The sequence below is a fragment of the Somniosus microcephalus genome, unplaced genomic scaffold, assembly GCF_052327205.1.
Source record: "Somniosus microcephalus isolate GS21.2 unplaced genomic scaffold, FLI_Smic_1.0 unresolved_chr4, whole genome shotgun sequence".
NCBI classification, from domain to species: Eukaryota; Metazoa; Chordata; class Chondrichthyes; order Squaliformes; family Somniosidae; genus Somniosus; species Somniosus microcephalus.
This window is the reverse complement of record NW_028225182.1, coordinates 41370608-41386912: the sequence shown is the minus strand read 5'-3', so window position 1 is coordinate 41386912 and position 16305 is coordinate 41370608. Positions and strand designations below refer to the sequence as shown.

Here is a 16305-nt window from a genome sequence, read left to right as displayed (position 1 = left end):
ATGCCCTGGACCACAGAGATACTGTACCCAATCACAGAGACACTGTACCCCATGCCCTAGACCACAGAGATACTGTGCCCAATCACAGAGACACTGTACCCCATGCCCTAGACCACAGAGATACTCTGCCCAATCACAGAGACACTGTACCCCATGACCTAGACCACAGAGATACTGTACCCAATCACAGAGACACTGTACCCCATGCCCTAGACCACAGAGATACGCTGCCCAATCACAGAGACACTGTACCCCATGCCCTAGACCACAGAGATACTGTACCCAATCACAGAGACACTGTACCCCATGCCCTAGACCACAGAGATACTCTGCCCAATCACGGAGACACTGTACCCCATGCCCTAGACCACAGAGATACTGTACCCAATCACAAAGACACTGTACCCCATGCCCTAGACCACAGAGATACTGTGCCCAATCACAGAGACACTGTACCCCATGCCCTAGACCACAGAGATACTCTGCCCAATCACAGAGACACTGTACCCCATGCCCTAGACCACAGAGATACGCTGCCCAATCACAGAGACACTGTACCCCATGCCCTAGACCACAGAGATACGCTGCCCAATCACAGAGACACTGTACCCCATGCCCTAGACCACAGAGATACTCTGCCCAATCACAGAGACACTGTACCCCATGCCCTAGACCACAGAGATACTGTACCCAATCACAGAGACACTGTACCCCATGCCCTAGACCACAGATATACTGTACCCAATCACAGAGACACTGTACCCCATGCCCTAGACCACAGAGATACTGTACCCAATCACGGAGACACTGTACCCCATGCCCTAGATCACAGAGATACTGTGCCCAATCACAGAGACACTGTACCCCATGCCCTAGACCACAGAGATACACTGCCCAATCACGGAGACACTGTACCCCATGACCTAGACCACAGAGATACTGTACCCAATCACAGAGACACTGTACCCCATGCCCTAGACCACAGAGATACGCTGCCCAATCACAGAGACACTGTACCCCATGCCCTAGACCACAGAGATACTGTACCCAATCACAGAGACACTGTACCCCATGCCCTAGACCACAGAGATACTCTGCCCAATCACGGAGACACTGTACCCCATGCCCTAGACCACAGAGATACTGTACCCAATCACAAAGACACTGTACCCCATGCCCTAGACCACAGAGATACTGTGCCCAATCACAGAGACACTGTACCCCATGCCCTAGACCACAGAGATACTCTGCCCAATCACAGAGACACTGTACCCCATGCCCTAGACCACAGAGATACGCTGCCCAATCACAGAGACACTGTACCCCATGCCCTAGACCACAGAGATACGCTGCCCAATCACAGAGACACTGTACCCCATGCCCTAGACCACAGAGATACTCTGCCCAATCACAGAGACACTGTACCCCATGCCCTAGACCACAGAGATACTGTACCCAATCACAGAGACACTGTACCCCATGCCCTAGACCACAGATATACTGTACCCAATCACAGAGACACTGTACCCCATGCCCTAGACCACAGAGATACTGTACCCAATCACGGAGACACTGTACCCCATGCCCTAGATCACAGAGATACTGTGCCCAATCACAGAGACACTGTACCCCATGCCCTAGACCACAGAGATACACTGCCCAATCACGGAGACACTGTACCCCATGCCCTAGACCACAGAGATACTGTACCCAATCACAGAGACACTGTACCCCATGCCCTAGACCACAGAGATACTGTACCCAATCACGGAGACACTGTACCCCATGCCCTAGATCACAGAGATACTGTGCCCAATCACAGAGACACTGTACCCCATGCCCTAGACCACAGAGATACACTGCCCAATCACGGAGACACTGTACCCCATGCCCTAGACCACAGAGATACTGTACCCAATCACAGAGACACTGTACCCCATGCCCTAGACCACAGAGATACTGTACCCAATCACGGAGACACTGTAACCCATGCCCTAGACCACAGAGATACTCTGCCCAATCACAGAGACACTGTACCCCATGCCCTAGACCACAGAGATACTCTGCCCAATCACAGAGACACTGAACCCCATGCCCAAGACCACAGAGATACTGTACCCAATCACGGAGACACTGTACCCCATGCCCTTGACCACAGAGATACTGTACCCAATCACAGAGACACTGTACCCCATGCCCTAGACCACAGAGATACTGTACCCAATCACGGAGACACTGTACCCCATGCCCTAGACCACAGAGATACTGTACCCAATCACGGAGACACTGTACCCCATGCCCTAGACCACAGAGATACTCTGCCCAATCACAGAGACACTGTACCCCACGCCCTAGACCACAGAGATACTGTGCCCAATCACGGAGACACTGTACCCCACGCCCTAGACCACAGAGATACTGTACCCAATACCACTCCCACCTTTTTACAAAGACAGTCCCTATCCCTTCAACCCTCCTAGTTCATACTGGCACTCTTCTCCCTTTCCCTCCCCCCCTCAATTCAACCTGGTGCTCTTCTCCACCTCCCCCCTCAAATATCCTGACATTGTTTCCCCTCCCAACCCCTGTTCAACCTGGCACGCTTCTTCCCGCTTAGTTAATGCTGGCGTCCTTCCCCCCCGCCATTCATTCCACGTAGGAACAGGAGGAGGCCATTCAGCACCTCGGGCCTGTTCCGCCATTCATTTAGATCTGCACCTGAACCCCATTTACCCGCCTTTGCTCCATGTCGGTTGAACCCTTACCCAACGAAAGTTCCAATTGACCCCTGACATCAAACACCTTTTGGGGGAGAGAGTTCCAGGTTTCCACTACCCTTTGTATGGAAAAAGTGCTTCCTGATTTCACTCCTGAACGGCCTGGCTCTAATTTTAAGTTTACGGCCTCTTGTTCTGGATTCTCTGTAGCTACCCTATCGAATCCTTTTGATCGATCAGATCACCCTTTCATCTTCAATGCTCAAGGGAATACAAGCCAGGTTTATGCAGCCTGTCCTCATAATTTAACCCTTTTACCCCCGGGTATCATTCTGGTGAATCTGCGTTGCATCCTCTCCACGGCCAGTATATCCTTCCTGAGGTATGGGACACAGAACTGAACGCAGTTACTCCCAATGGGGTCTAACCAAGACTCTGTACAACTGAAGCATCACTTCCTCTCCCTTGTATTCCAGCTCCCTTGCAATAACATTCCATTAGCTCAGCGGGCAGCACCCTCTGAGTCAGAAGGCCGTGGGTTCAAGTCCCACTCCAGAGACTTGAGCACATAAATCCAGGCCGACACTCCCAGTGCCAGTACTAAGGGAGTGCTGCACTGTCGGAGGTGCTGTCTTTCGGATGAGATGTTAAAGTGAGGCCACGTCTGCTCTCTCAGGTGGACGTAAAATTCTAACAGGACTAGACAGACTAGATGCAGGAAGGATGTTCCCGATGGTCGGGGAGTCCAGAACCAGGGGTCACAGTCTAAAGATAAGGGGTAAGCCATTTAGGACTGAGATGAGGAGGAATTTCTTCACCCAGAGAGTGGTGAACCTGTGGAGTTCTCTACCACACAAGGCAGTTGAGGCCAATTCATTAAATATATTCAAGAAGGAGTTAGATATATTTCTTAAGGCTAAAGGGATCAAGGGATATGGGGAGAAGGCAGGGACAGGGTACTGAATTTGGATGATCAGCCATGATCTCATTGAATGTCGGAGCAGGCTTGAGGGGCCGAATGGACTACTCCTGCTCCTATCTTCTATGTTTCTATGTAAAAGATCCCACGGGCACTATTTCGAAGAAGAGCAGGGGGAGTTCTCCCCAGTGTCCTGGGGCCAATATTTATCCCTCAATCAACATCACTAAAAAACAGATTATCTGGTCATTATCACGTTGCTGTTTGCGGGAGCTTGCTGTGCGCAAAGTGACCGCTGCGTTTCCTACATTACAACAGTGACTGCACTTCGAAAAGTGCTTCATTGGCTGTGAAGCGCGTTGGGACGTCCGGTGGTGCTGTAGAAATGCAAGCCTTTCTTTCTTTAGCCTTTTTGATTGCTTTTTGTACCCGACCATTGCATTTAGTGATCTGTGCACCTGGACACCCAAAATCACCTTTGCTCCTCCACAGTTCCCAGTCTCTCATCATTCCCAAAATATCCTGATTTGTTCTTCTTGGATCCAAAGTGGATGGCCTCACACTTGACCATGTTGAACTCCGTTTGCCACAGTTTTTGGCTCATTCAATTCAATTCAATTCAATTCAATTCAATTCAATTCAATTCAAATCGCTTTATTGGCATGACAAGGTACATCTTATGTTGCCAAAGCACCGAAAAAACATTTATGGTTGAACACATAAACGCAGATTTATCCATACAGTGTATAAACAGATATATCCCTGTGTGTATAAATATACACTCATATAATTTGCATAGAATCTTTTCTTAGGTTTAGTGGTTGTGCCTCTGCTTATGGCAAGCTGTAACATAGTTTGCTGCTAAGGTTATGCAATTTCTCTGTTCCCCTAATAGGTATGGGAGTTTTTGGTCTCATTCAAATTTTTGAATTCAGGGCATATTTTTATGAATTTTGGGTAGAAATTCCCCCTTATGTCCTGATAGTTTCCACAAGCTGTGAGTGCCTCCACCACTCCCTTACTGCAGTGAGAGCATATCCTGTCCTCTCTTTTCAGCCAGGTTTGCCTGTGTCTGCCTTTTTCGATGGCGAGGCTATGTTCACTAAGTCTGTACATAGTCAAGGTTTTTCTTAATTTGCTACCTTTTACCGTGGTCAGGTATTCGGCCATGTTGTATTGTCTGTTTAGGGCCAAGTAGCAATCGAGTTTGTTTTGGGTTTTTGTTGTTTCTGTCCAATAGGTCAGGTATTTTTCCTTTTGTTTAGTGACAATTGTGTTGGGTCGAATTCTCTGTCACTGTCCTGGAGCTGGTTATTATTAGTAGTGTTAGTAGTTACTTCACTGAGTCCCAGGACTAGTTGACTGAGGGGACTCTTCTTTATGATCCTCTCTTGGCATTTCAGGGCTTCGTAATGATAGCAGTGGGGGTTGCTCATTTTTAGGCGTTTCTCACTTAATCTGTCTATGTCCGTTTGTGACCTCCTGCTTCAATCTGCACAACTAACTGCACTCCTGACTTAGTGTTATCAGCAACAACAACAACTTGTATTTATAGAGCGCCGTTAACGTAGCAAAACATCCCTAGGCGCTGCACAGGAGTATTTTAAGACAAAAAATTTGACACCGATCCACATAAGGATAAATTAGGGCAGTAAGAGGTAGGTTTTAAGGAGTGTCTTAAAGGGAGGAGAGAGAGGTAGAGAGACAGAGAGGTTTAGGGAGGGAATTCCCTTGGGCCTAGGCAGCTGAAGGCACGGCCGCCAATGGTGGAGCGATTATAATCAGGGACGCCCAAGAGGGCAGAATTGGAGGAGCGCAGATATCTCGGCAGGGGGTGCGGCTGGAGGGGATTACAGAGATAAGGAGGGGCGAGGCCATGGAGGGATTTGAAAACAAGGATGAGAATTTTGAAATCGAGGCGCTGCTTAACCGGGAGCCAATGTAGGTCAGCGAGCACAGGGGTGGTGGGCGAACGGGACTTGGTGCGAGTTAGGACACGGGCAGCCAAGTTTTGGATGACCTCAAGTTTACGTAGGGTGGAATGTGGGAGGCCAGCCAGGAGTGCGTTGGAATAGTCAAGTCTAGAGGTAACAAAGGCATGGATGAGGGTTTCAGCAGCGGATGAGCTGAGGCAAGGGGCGGAGATGGGCGATGTTACAGAGGTGGATGTAAATTTGGATCTACAACTCTCTATTCTTTCATCCAAGTCATTGATACATATGGTGAAAAGCTGAGGTCCCAGTACAGATCCTTGAGGAACACCACTTGTCACAACCTGCCAATCAGAATACATTTTCTATATCCCTACTCTGTCTCCTATCTCCCAACCAAATCCCATGTCCTGTTGCACGGTTACCTTCAATTCCATACACTTCAATTTTTGCTAATAATCTCTTGAGCAGATCCTCCTGGAAGTCCACCTAGATAACATTCGCAGACACGCCTTTATCCACTATGTTAACGATCTCAAAAAATCCAACTAGATTAGTCAGGCATGGCATGCCCTTTACAAATCCACGATGACAACTCACTCTGATCAGCTCATTCTTGAGAAAAGAATGGTGTAAAGGGCAAGGAGGGGAGAAATTCCTGAAATACGTACAGGAGAACTTTCTCGATCTGTATGAGGATATGGTATTAACCAAGCGTGCATATGGTTGAGAGAAAGAAACAATTTAACATTGTACGAGATGATGCCGCCCCCCGCACTGCCCACCGACGCCAATCTCCTCCCATCTGTCAGGCCAACCTCACCGTCTGAGAAAGGTTAAATTAAGTTCCTTTTATTTCCATCGTACGTCTCTTCATTTGAGTGCGTGCCAAGGGAATTGCCCTGCCTTAGGTTGTCCAGGGGCCAATATTTGTCCCTCAACCAACACCACTAAAAACAGATGATCTGGTCATTATCACATTGCTGTCTGTGGGAGCTTGCTGTGCGCAAATTGGCTGCCACGTTTCCCCTACATTACAACAGTGGCCGACCGCCCTTCAAAAAGTACTTCGTTGGCTGTAAAGTGCTTTTGGGCATCCTGAGGTCGCGAAAGGCGCTACATAAATGCAATTTCTTTCTTCCTCTTTCTTTCTGCCCAGAAATGAGGGTAGAAAATGGGGCGGGCGCGAAAATGGATGGTATTTTGGCAAGAGCGGATAGGCTGTGCCAACACTCGCCCAGTCAACGAAGGCCGGTAGGCCCTTTAGCCCTTTGTTTCTACGGAAACCATTCATCCACACTGCCCCAAATCAAGAAAGTGGCCTTTATTAGGGTGGCGATACAGGGAGAAGTCCAACATCAGATAAAGCTGTTTCTTACATCGTTGTAACAGTTATAGGGAGATAATTTTTTGTTTTTACTTTCAGTGAATAATAAAGGTGCAGGTATTCTAATCATGCCAAAGCATTATCTCTGAGTGCCTCATTTCAAAGGCAGCTATGACCTAATCAGCAACAAACCCAATTGATAGGGCTGGGAGCATCCTATGAACTGGACTTGCCACAGATATCTCCACATCACTGGTACGTCAGAATGAAAGAAAGACTTGCATTTCTATAGCGCCTTTCACGACCACCAGGCATCACAAAGCGCGTAACAGCCAATGAAGTACTTGTAGTCACTGTTGCAATGTAGGAAACGCGGCAACCAATTTGCGCACAGCAAGCTCCCACAAACAGCAATGTGGTAATCTGTTTTAGCGACATTCATCGAGGGCTAAGTGTTGGCCAAGACATCGAGGGTAACTGCGGCGCGTGTCTCACCTCCAGACTCCCCAAAGCCTTTCCACCATCTACAAGGCACAAGTCAGGAGTGTGACGGAATACTCTCCACTTGCCTGGATGAGTGCAGCTCCAACAACACTCAAGAAGCTCGACACCATCCAGGACAAAGCAGCCCGCTTGATTGGCACCCCATCCACCACCTTAAACATTCACTCCCTCCACCACCGGCGCACCGTGGCTGCAGTGTGCACCATCTACAAGATGCACTGCAGCAACTCGCCAAGGCTTCTTCGGCAGCACCTCCCAAACCCGCGACCTCTTCCACCTAGAAGGACAAGGGCAGCAGGCGTATGGGAACACCACCACCTCCAAGTTCCCCTCCAAGTCGCCATCCTGACTTGGAAGTATATCGGCCAATCCTTCATCGTCGCTGGGTCAAAATCCTGCAACTCCCTCCCTAACAACACTGTGGGAGTACCTTCACCACACGGACTGCAGCGGTTCAAGAAGGAAGCTCACCACCACCTTCTCAAGGGTAATTAGGGATGGGCAATAAATGCCGGCCTTGCCAGCGACGCTCACATCCCATGAAGAGAGAGAAGTAGGCCCCGGGCCGTGGAGCATGGAGCCGGCGACGGTGAAGAGGAGGCCGCATTGGAGCATTCACATCCCGACGATGTGTTCGGCGAGTCGGACAGAGGAGCGCAGCGCAACGAGCAGCAGCAGCAGACTCACGACACGCTGCAGCACGTCGGCCAGCAGCTCCATTTCGGGTAACTCGCAGTCCGGATGGGAGGAGGGGAGCCGGGCATGGTGGCCAGAGCGGGAGAAGCAGACCACCACACGTGGAGCCGGCAACACTGAGGAGGAGGCCGCGGTGAAGAGGAGGACGGAGCGGCTGAGGGACATCGTGCTCCCACTGCCACGGGAAGCCATTGTATTGACTCTGAACGCGGCGCTGTGTGTATAGCTGACGCGTCCCCACGGGGAACAAGCATTCCATTGTACTTGTTACATATGGCAAATAAATCTAATCTGAATCTGAATCTGAATCTGAATGAACGAATAAAAAACAAACTCCCCTGTTCTTCCAATAGTGCCATGAAATCTTTTACGTCCACCTGAGAGAGCAGATGAGCCCTCGGTTTAACGTCTCATCTGAAAGACGGCACCTCCAACAGTCCAGCATTCCCTCAGTACTGCACTGGATTTTTGTGCTCAAGTCTTAAGGAGCCCACAACCTTCTGACTCAGAGGCGAGAGTGCTCCCAACTGAGCCACAGCTGACATCAAAATCAGGAATGACTTGCAATGAAACCTGCCTTAGAGCCTCTCACAGTTTACAGCCGAGGGCAGTTCCAGAACACTGACCCTCACAGTTTACAGCCTGGGGCAGTTCCATAACACTGACCCTCACAGTTTACAGTCTGGGGCAGTTCCACAACACTGACCCTCACAGTTTACAGTCTGAGGCAGTTCCACAACACTGACTCTCACAGTTTACAGTCTGAGGCAGTTCCACAACACTGACCCTCACAGTTTACAGTCTGAGGCAGTTCCACAACACTGACTCTCACAGTTTACAGTCTGGGGCAGTTCCACAACACTGACCCTCACAGTTTACAGTCTGAGGCAGTTCCACAACACTGACTCTCACAGTTTACAGTCTGAGGCAGTTCCACAACACTGACTCTCACAGTTTACAGCCTGGGGCAGTTCCACAACACTGACTCTCACAGTTTACAGCCTGGGGCAGTTCCACAACACTGACTCTCACAGTTTACAGTCTGGGGCAGTTCCAGAACACTGACTCTCACAGTTTACAGTCTGGGACAGTTCCAGAACACTGACTCTCACAGTTTACAGTCTGGGGCAGTTCCACAACACTGACTCTCACAGTTTACAGTCTGGGGCAGTTCCAGAACACTGACTCTCACAGTTTACAGTCTGGGACAGTTCCACAACACTGACCCTCACAGTTTACAGTCTGGGGCAGTTCCACAACACTGACCCTCACAGTTTACAGTCTGAGGCAGTTCCACAACACTGACCCTCACAGTTTACAGCCTGGGGCAGTTCCACAACACTGACTCTCACAGTTTACAGTCTGAGGCAGTTCCACAACACTGACCCTCACAGTTTACAGCCTGGGGCAGTTCCACAACACTGACTCTCACAGTTTACAGTCTGGGACAGTTCCAGAACACTGACTCTCACAGTTTACAGTCTGGGACAGTTCCACAACACTGACTCTCACAGTTTACAGTCTGGGGCAGTTCCAGAACACTGACTCTCACAGTTTACAGTCTGGGACAGTTCCACAACACTGACTCTCACAGTTTACAGTCTGGGGCAGTTCCACAACACTGACTCTCACAGTTTACAGTCTGGGGCAGTTACACAACAGTGACCCTCACAGTTTACAGTCTGGGGCAGTTCCAGAACACTGACTCTCACAGTTTACAGTCTGGGACAGTTCCACAACACTGACTCTCACAGTTTACAGTCTGGGGCAGTTCCACAACACTGACTCTCACAGTTTACAGTCTGGGGCAGTTCCACAACACTGACTCTCACAGTTTACAGTCTGGGACAGTTCCACAACACTGACTCTCACAGTTTACAGTCTGGGGCAGTTACACAACAGTGACCCTCACAGTTTACAGTCTGGGGCAGTTCCACAACACTGACTCTCACAGTTTACAGTCTGGGGCAGTTCCATAACACTGACCCTCACAGTTTACAGTCTGGGGCAGTTCCACAACACTGACCCTCACAGTTTACAGCCTGGGGCAGTTCCACAACACTGACCCTCACAGTTTACAGTCTGGGGCAGTTACACAACAGTGACCCTCACAGTTTACAGCCTGGGGCAGTTCCACAACACTGACTCTCACAGTTTACAGTCTGAGGCAGTTCCAGAACACTGACTCTCACAGTTTACAGTCTGGGGCAGTTCCACAACACTGACTCTCACAGTTTACAGGAATGGGCGGTAATATTAGAAAAGTTGTAGAATTAGCGCCAGGCGCTAATGCTTTAGACTGCACGCAAAATTCTTGCTCCCTGCTCAAAGAAATTATTGGAGTCCTAATTCAAGTCTTTAAGCCCAAGTTCATTGGTGTTACACTCAAAGGGTGGACCAATATCAGGTACAGTCTAATTGCAAGTCATAATTGCCACAGGCCTTTTTCAGTTCTTCAAGGGGAGGTTCATTGATGCTGCAGAACCTCATTCTCAGCATTGCTGGCTGTGCAGCTACCTCAGCAAGCAGCAGCAGGTCAAGGCGAAGGAGTCAGAGAACTGAAGCAGCAGTATTCATGGTAGATCCACACCCCAGGGAGAGAGCCCACAGATTCTGTGATCAAACATTGGCGGTATTGGTGTTCGCTGTAGAAACACGGAGGGCAGTGCTCTACCCTGCAAGTGGCAGGAGGCCCTCGCCACAAGTCTTCCGCACCATGTAGCGCAGCACATCTCGGGCAGCACTGTGATCCCCAGGACCCACACACAGTGCAGGAAGAAATTTAACAGCCTCACTCGGGTGGTCAGGGTGAGTCAATGTTTCAACAAATGCTACATACCACCATCTGAACCTCAGTCTGCGCACTCTGCCCAAAGCACCACACCCCCAGCATTCACCCACCAACAATCTCTACCTACCAGCACTCACACCCACATCTCACACCTTTCACACAATGACAGCTATTCAACTATGGCAGGCACATCACCCAAACACATTGCTCCACACTCACTCACACACATTCGCTTGCAAGCCAAGGTGGCGCACAACAGGAGGGAGCAGGAGCGCACAGGCGGGGGACAAGCCAACACCCAACCATTGTCTGAGGTGGAGAATCGAGTGCAGCAAATCATTGGGCACCAGGTGGTGGGCGCCGTGGCCACCGGCGACGTTGACCCCCTTGGGGACAACAACAGTATGCTCATCCCTACTCCTTTTTCTCACATCCCACTTCCCCCTCACCCCATAAGCGTTTCGCACTTTCCAGCTAATCATGCTGTCTCCGTGCCTTTCTCCCTCCCTGCCCCCCTCCCCTTGAAGGGATAATTACAAGTCCTAGCCCTTTTGGGCTATCCCAGATCAGGCGTATTCCCCAGACGTTCACCTTCAACTTAAGTTAGAGATAGCCGAATTCCATAAGACGCTTAAATGGGTCTAAAGGTTCAGGCTATCGCTCGCTAAAGGAAAGGAACGACTGAAGATGTTACCGTCCTCCAGATAGTACTTTTAATAAGTTGAACTAGACTGTAACCTTCCGGATATTATGAGGGTCTGGAATACCCCCCCAGAATTCTGCAACTCCTTACAAAAGAGTGTACAGAATTTGTGGGTTCGCGAGTCTATACAGGATTACACTTTGAGACAATTCTAAAAATATATAGTTTTATTTAAGAGCCGACATTCAGTTAACATCTGTTGAATCAGTCACAACATTAACAATTCAAAATACAATTAGCTTATTATACAATACATTTCTTATTTCTCAGAGATCCTTATTTTCACATCTTTACTTCATTACATTTCTTATTTCTTACTTATTTCTAAATCCAGAACATCCACCAAAATCAATCTGACTTCCCGAGACTCATAGTTAAAGACTTACAGAGATGCCTCTGGAAAGTTGAGAAACGCCCTGCCCGTTCAGCGTGTTCTGACTTTTCTGTTAAAAAGGTCTTATTTTATACTATTTTGGCAGTGGTTTCTTCTTTGATGTTCTCTGCTGATGTCAGCTAATTGTCTTTATTGATACCTCTTTCGAATGCTTTCTATTTTACTGTCAATTTAACTATTGCATGCATAATTATTTCTCTACCTTTAGGTGTTCCAAAAACCATCATAAAAACAATGACAGCTATGATTTCTGTTTGATATCATTCTTACAAAATGCTTTCCATTCAATTCCTAATTTGGGCTTTACTGGTTTTAACAGACGTTGAGTCTCCGTGGTGGTCCAAGTTCAATACAAACACAATGCAATTGCTTGGTGTCTCTATTGAAGTCATATCTTCAAAGTCTTGTTGGTATGGTATTTACTATATCTAAATTAAGGACACTTCAACTGAATGTTTCATGCATTTCTAGCTATCTCAATTGGTTGCATATTTAATCGTGTTTCCTGTTTTCCAAGTATAACATAAAACTATTTGACCAGCAGTTGTTTCTTTTACTTGATGTCATTCTTTCAAAGGCAAATGCCTCTTTTAATGTTTGTGTTTCTGTTCCAACGTGTTAGCTCTTAACACTTAAACTGGGCATTCTTATTGTGTTCGTTCCAAACTCTAGACTCTTCGGAAGCAAGTCTTTGCTTTTCAATAGGGTCTTAGTTTCTTGGTCAATATCCCTTTCCCATTTCAAGGCCTGTGGTGTTTTACAACTTTGTTATCAACTGATCTTAGCTCAGAAGCCTGTATCCTGTTCACAGCCTTGTCTGCTGCCTAGAAATTCAGTGGGCTGCGCCACCCGTTAGCGCCTTAGGGGGGCGCTAAGTGGGTCGGAAGCCACTGGCCAAGCCTCCCGCTAAATTCAGCGGGACGCTAATGGCGGCGCTAGCCATTAGTGCTGCGCCACTACCGATGACGTCATCGGTGTGCACAGCGCCCCGCTAACGCCCCAATCGCGATATTTAGATGCGCCCCCTGCTTTAACGCCGGACGCTATTTGCGACCGCTTCAGGGGGGCCTACCTGCGGTGGTAGAGGCGCTAATTAAAGGAGAGGTGCAGGGCAGCCATTTTCTTTGCTGCCCGCCTGCCAGCACCTCTCCGCGCTGCCGTCCCCGGCCTCCTGAGCCCCCCCCCCCCGGCGGAGTGCCGGCTGCGTTCCAAGAGCCCGGCACTTCTCCTCGGTGCCGGGCTCTTTTGCCGGCACTCGCGATCCTTGATCGCGCTGCACAAGGCCCCATCCCCTTTAAGAAGGGGAGGAAGGCCTGCAGTACCGCAGCGTGTGGCGCTGCGGCACGTTGGGCAGCGATATTCAGCTGCAGCGCCCCAAGAGGGATGCGGGGCGCCTCCAGTAGCGCCGCGCTTCCCTCTGGGGCGTGCAAACTGAATTTCCGGCGGGCGGCCGTGACTGCTGCTGGGGCGCTACTTTCAGCGCCCTGGCAAGGCTCGCGCCCCAAGCGGGGCTATAGTGAATTCCTAGGCCAGTATGTCTTTTATTAATATTAGAAATCTGTTCATGGTATCGTGTCTTTCTCTGAATCATGGCTATTCCTTCACACCCTCACCTTAACCCGACTCTTGTGCTTTCATGCTGTCAGATAATGAGCATGCACCTGAGCCGCCTGTCCCTGAGGGCACCGTTGAGAGCGAGGCAGGAGAAGAGGAGGAGAAAGAACACACCGCGTCACTGCATCTCTCACCCGCAGACACCAGCTCAGATACTGGCACTACGCATTCTTTAGAGGCTAGTATAGTAGCGGGATCTGCATAGAAAAAAAGAAAGACTTGCATTTCCATAGCGCCTTTCACGACCACCGGACGTTTCAAAACGCTTTACAGCCAATGAAGTACTTTTTGAAGTGGAGTCACTGTTGTAATGTGGGAAACGTGGCAGCCAATTTGCGCACAGCAAGCTCCCACAGACAGCAATGTGATAATGACCAGATCATCTGTTTTTGTTATGTTGGTTGAGGGATAAATATTGGCCCAGGACACCGGGGATAATTCCCCCCCGCCCCCTACTCTTCTTCGAAATAGTGGCCATGGGATCTTTTACGTCCACCTGAGGGGGCAGACGGGGCCTCGGTTTAATGTCTCATCCGAGAGACGGCCCCTCCAACAGTGCAGCGCTCCCTCAGCACTGGCACTGGGAGCGTCAGCCTAGCTCTAGGGTGAGGCACTAGGGACGAGTGGGCAGCAGCAAAGCCAGACCTTTGACACCTGGGACAGTTCAAAGAAACTGAGCCCAGAGTTTCCCAACCAGGATTCTGAGCCACAGAGATTAACACTTTCTATCTTACTGGCACCAAAAAGGGCCATGACACAGTTGCTATGACATAGTGCCCATGCAATTATACAACACGCCTCCACCCATCTACAGTCAAACTTTGAACCCCATCTCAAGCCTATAAAAGCAAATGCAAGGGCCTTCCTCTTCCACTCGCTTCTGGCTGTGAGTTTAACAATGAAGATCTCGAAGCATCGCAAATTGGCAGTCCTAATCGTTGTTATTCTTGGCATCACCGCAGTCTCCTCTGGGTCCAGGTGAGTGTGCTCACGTCCTGTGATACTAGGTGACGCTGTCGTTAGCAGAGGTGGTTCAAAACGAGGGGTGAAGCCTAGCCTTGGAGACCAGCAAGATCCCAGATCCCCGCCCCCCTGCCCCCACCAATCCTCGGTCTGTCTTCTTCTTAGGCAGTCCCTGGGAACCGAGGATGACTTGCTTCCACATTAAAAATGAGTTCTCAGGTGACTGATGAGTCCAATGCGGGACCTACAGTCTCTGTCACAGGTGGGGCAGACGGTGGTTGAAGGGGCGGGTGGGTGGGGTGCTTGGGTTGACGTGCGCTCCTTCCGCTGCCTGTGCTCAGCTTCCACTTGCTCCCGGCGAAGAGACTCGAGGTGTTCAGTGCCTTCCCGGATGCTTCTCCTCCACTTTGTGCGGTCTTGGGCCAGGGATTCCCAGGTGTCGGTGGAGATGTTGCACTTTCTCACGGAGGCTTTGAGGGTGTCCTTCAAGCGTTTCCTCTGCCCACCTGGGGCTCTTTTGCCATGTCGGAGCTCCGAATAGAGCGCTTGTTTTGGGAGTCTCGTATCGGGCATATGGACGATGTGGCCTGTCCATTGGAGCTGATTGAGCGTGGTCAAAGCTTCGATGCTGGGGATGTTGGCCTGAGTGAGAACACTGACGTTGGTGCGCCTATCCTGCCAATGGGATCTTTTACATCCACCTGAGAGGGCGTGCGGGGCCTCGGTTTAACGTCTCATCCGGAAGACGGCACCTCCGACAGTGCAGCGCTCCCTCGGTCTGTGCTGCTTAGCTGATAGCAGCCAGAGGGAGGGAGGTTGGGCGGTGGGGTGGGGGTGGGGGATGGCAGGGCGGGTGCAAGGACAGATGGTAGGGGCAGCAAAGTTGGCCTCAGCACCCGATTGGGCTCGGGGGATAAGGAAGCCAGTCGGGTGAGGGCCTGGTCGGGCTGCGCTGCGACGCACTCTGCAGTCAAATAGCCCGGCGGTAGTCAGTATGGAGTAGCCGAGAGCAACCGGCACCCACGGAGCTGTTCGCCTCAGCAAGCATTTAGCATCTTTAGGGGAGCAGGTTGCCAAGGGAAATGCTTTAAAAAAATAAATACCATGGTTTGATGCCTGATACCTGGGATGGCAGGAATGACGTATGAGGAGAGATTGGGTCGATTGGGCTTGTACTCGCTGGAGTTTAGAAGAATGAGAGGGGATCTCATTGACACTTATAAAATTCTAACAGGACTAGACAGACTAGATGCAGGAAGGATGTTCCTGATGGCGGGGGAGTCCAGAACCAGGGGTCACAGTCTAAGGATAAGGGGTAAGCCATTTAGGACAGAAATGAGGAGGAATTTCTTCACCCAGAGAGTGGTGAACCTGTGGAATTCTCTACCACAGAAGGCAGTTGAGGCCAATTCATTAAATATATTCAAGAAGGAGTTAGACATATTTCTTAAGGCTAAAGGGATCAAGGGATAGGGGGGGACGGCAGGGACAGGGTACTGAGTTTGGATGATCAGCCATGATCTCATTGAATGGCGGAGCAGGCTCGAGGGGCCGAATGGCCTACTCCTGCTCCTATCTTCTATGTTTCTATGTTTGTATCGCTGCCACTTTCTTGATAAAAGGAAGTAAAGATTTGCATTTATATAGCGCCTTTCACAACCTCAAGACGTCCCAAAGCGCTTCACAGCCAACGAGGTACAATTTTGAAGTGTGGTCACTGTTGTAATGTAGTGAAACGCGGCAGCC

The 16305-nt window shown here is 49.8% G+C and overlaps 1 protein-coding gene across 1 annotated transcript in view; it reads left to right on the top strand.

Moving 5' to 3' along the window:
* The first annotated feature begins 14494 nt into the window (after positions 1-14494).
* Positions 14495-16305, top strand: part of zanl (zonadhesin, like) — a 193978-nt gene continuing 192167 nt past the window's right edge. Inside the window, exon 1 of the mRNA XM_085977081.1 lies at positions 14495-14574. Within this exon, the coding sequence (XP_085833207.1) occupies positions 14495-14574 (80 nt within the window). The remainder of the gene's footprint in view (positions 14575-16305) is intronic.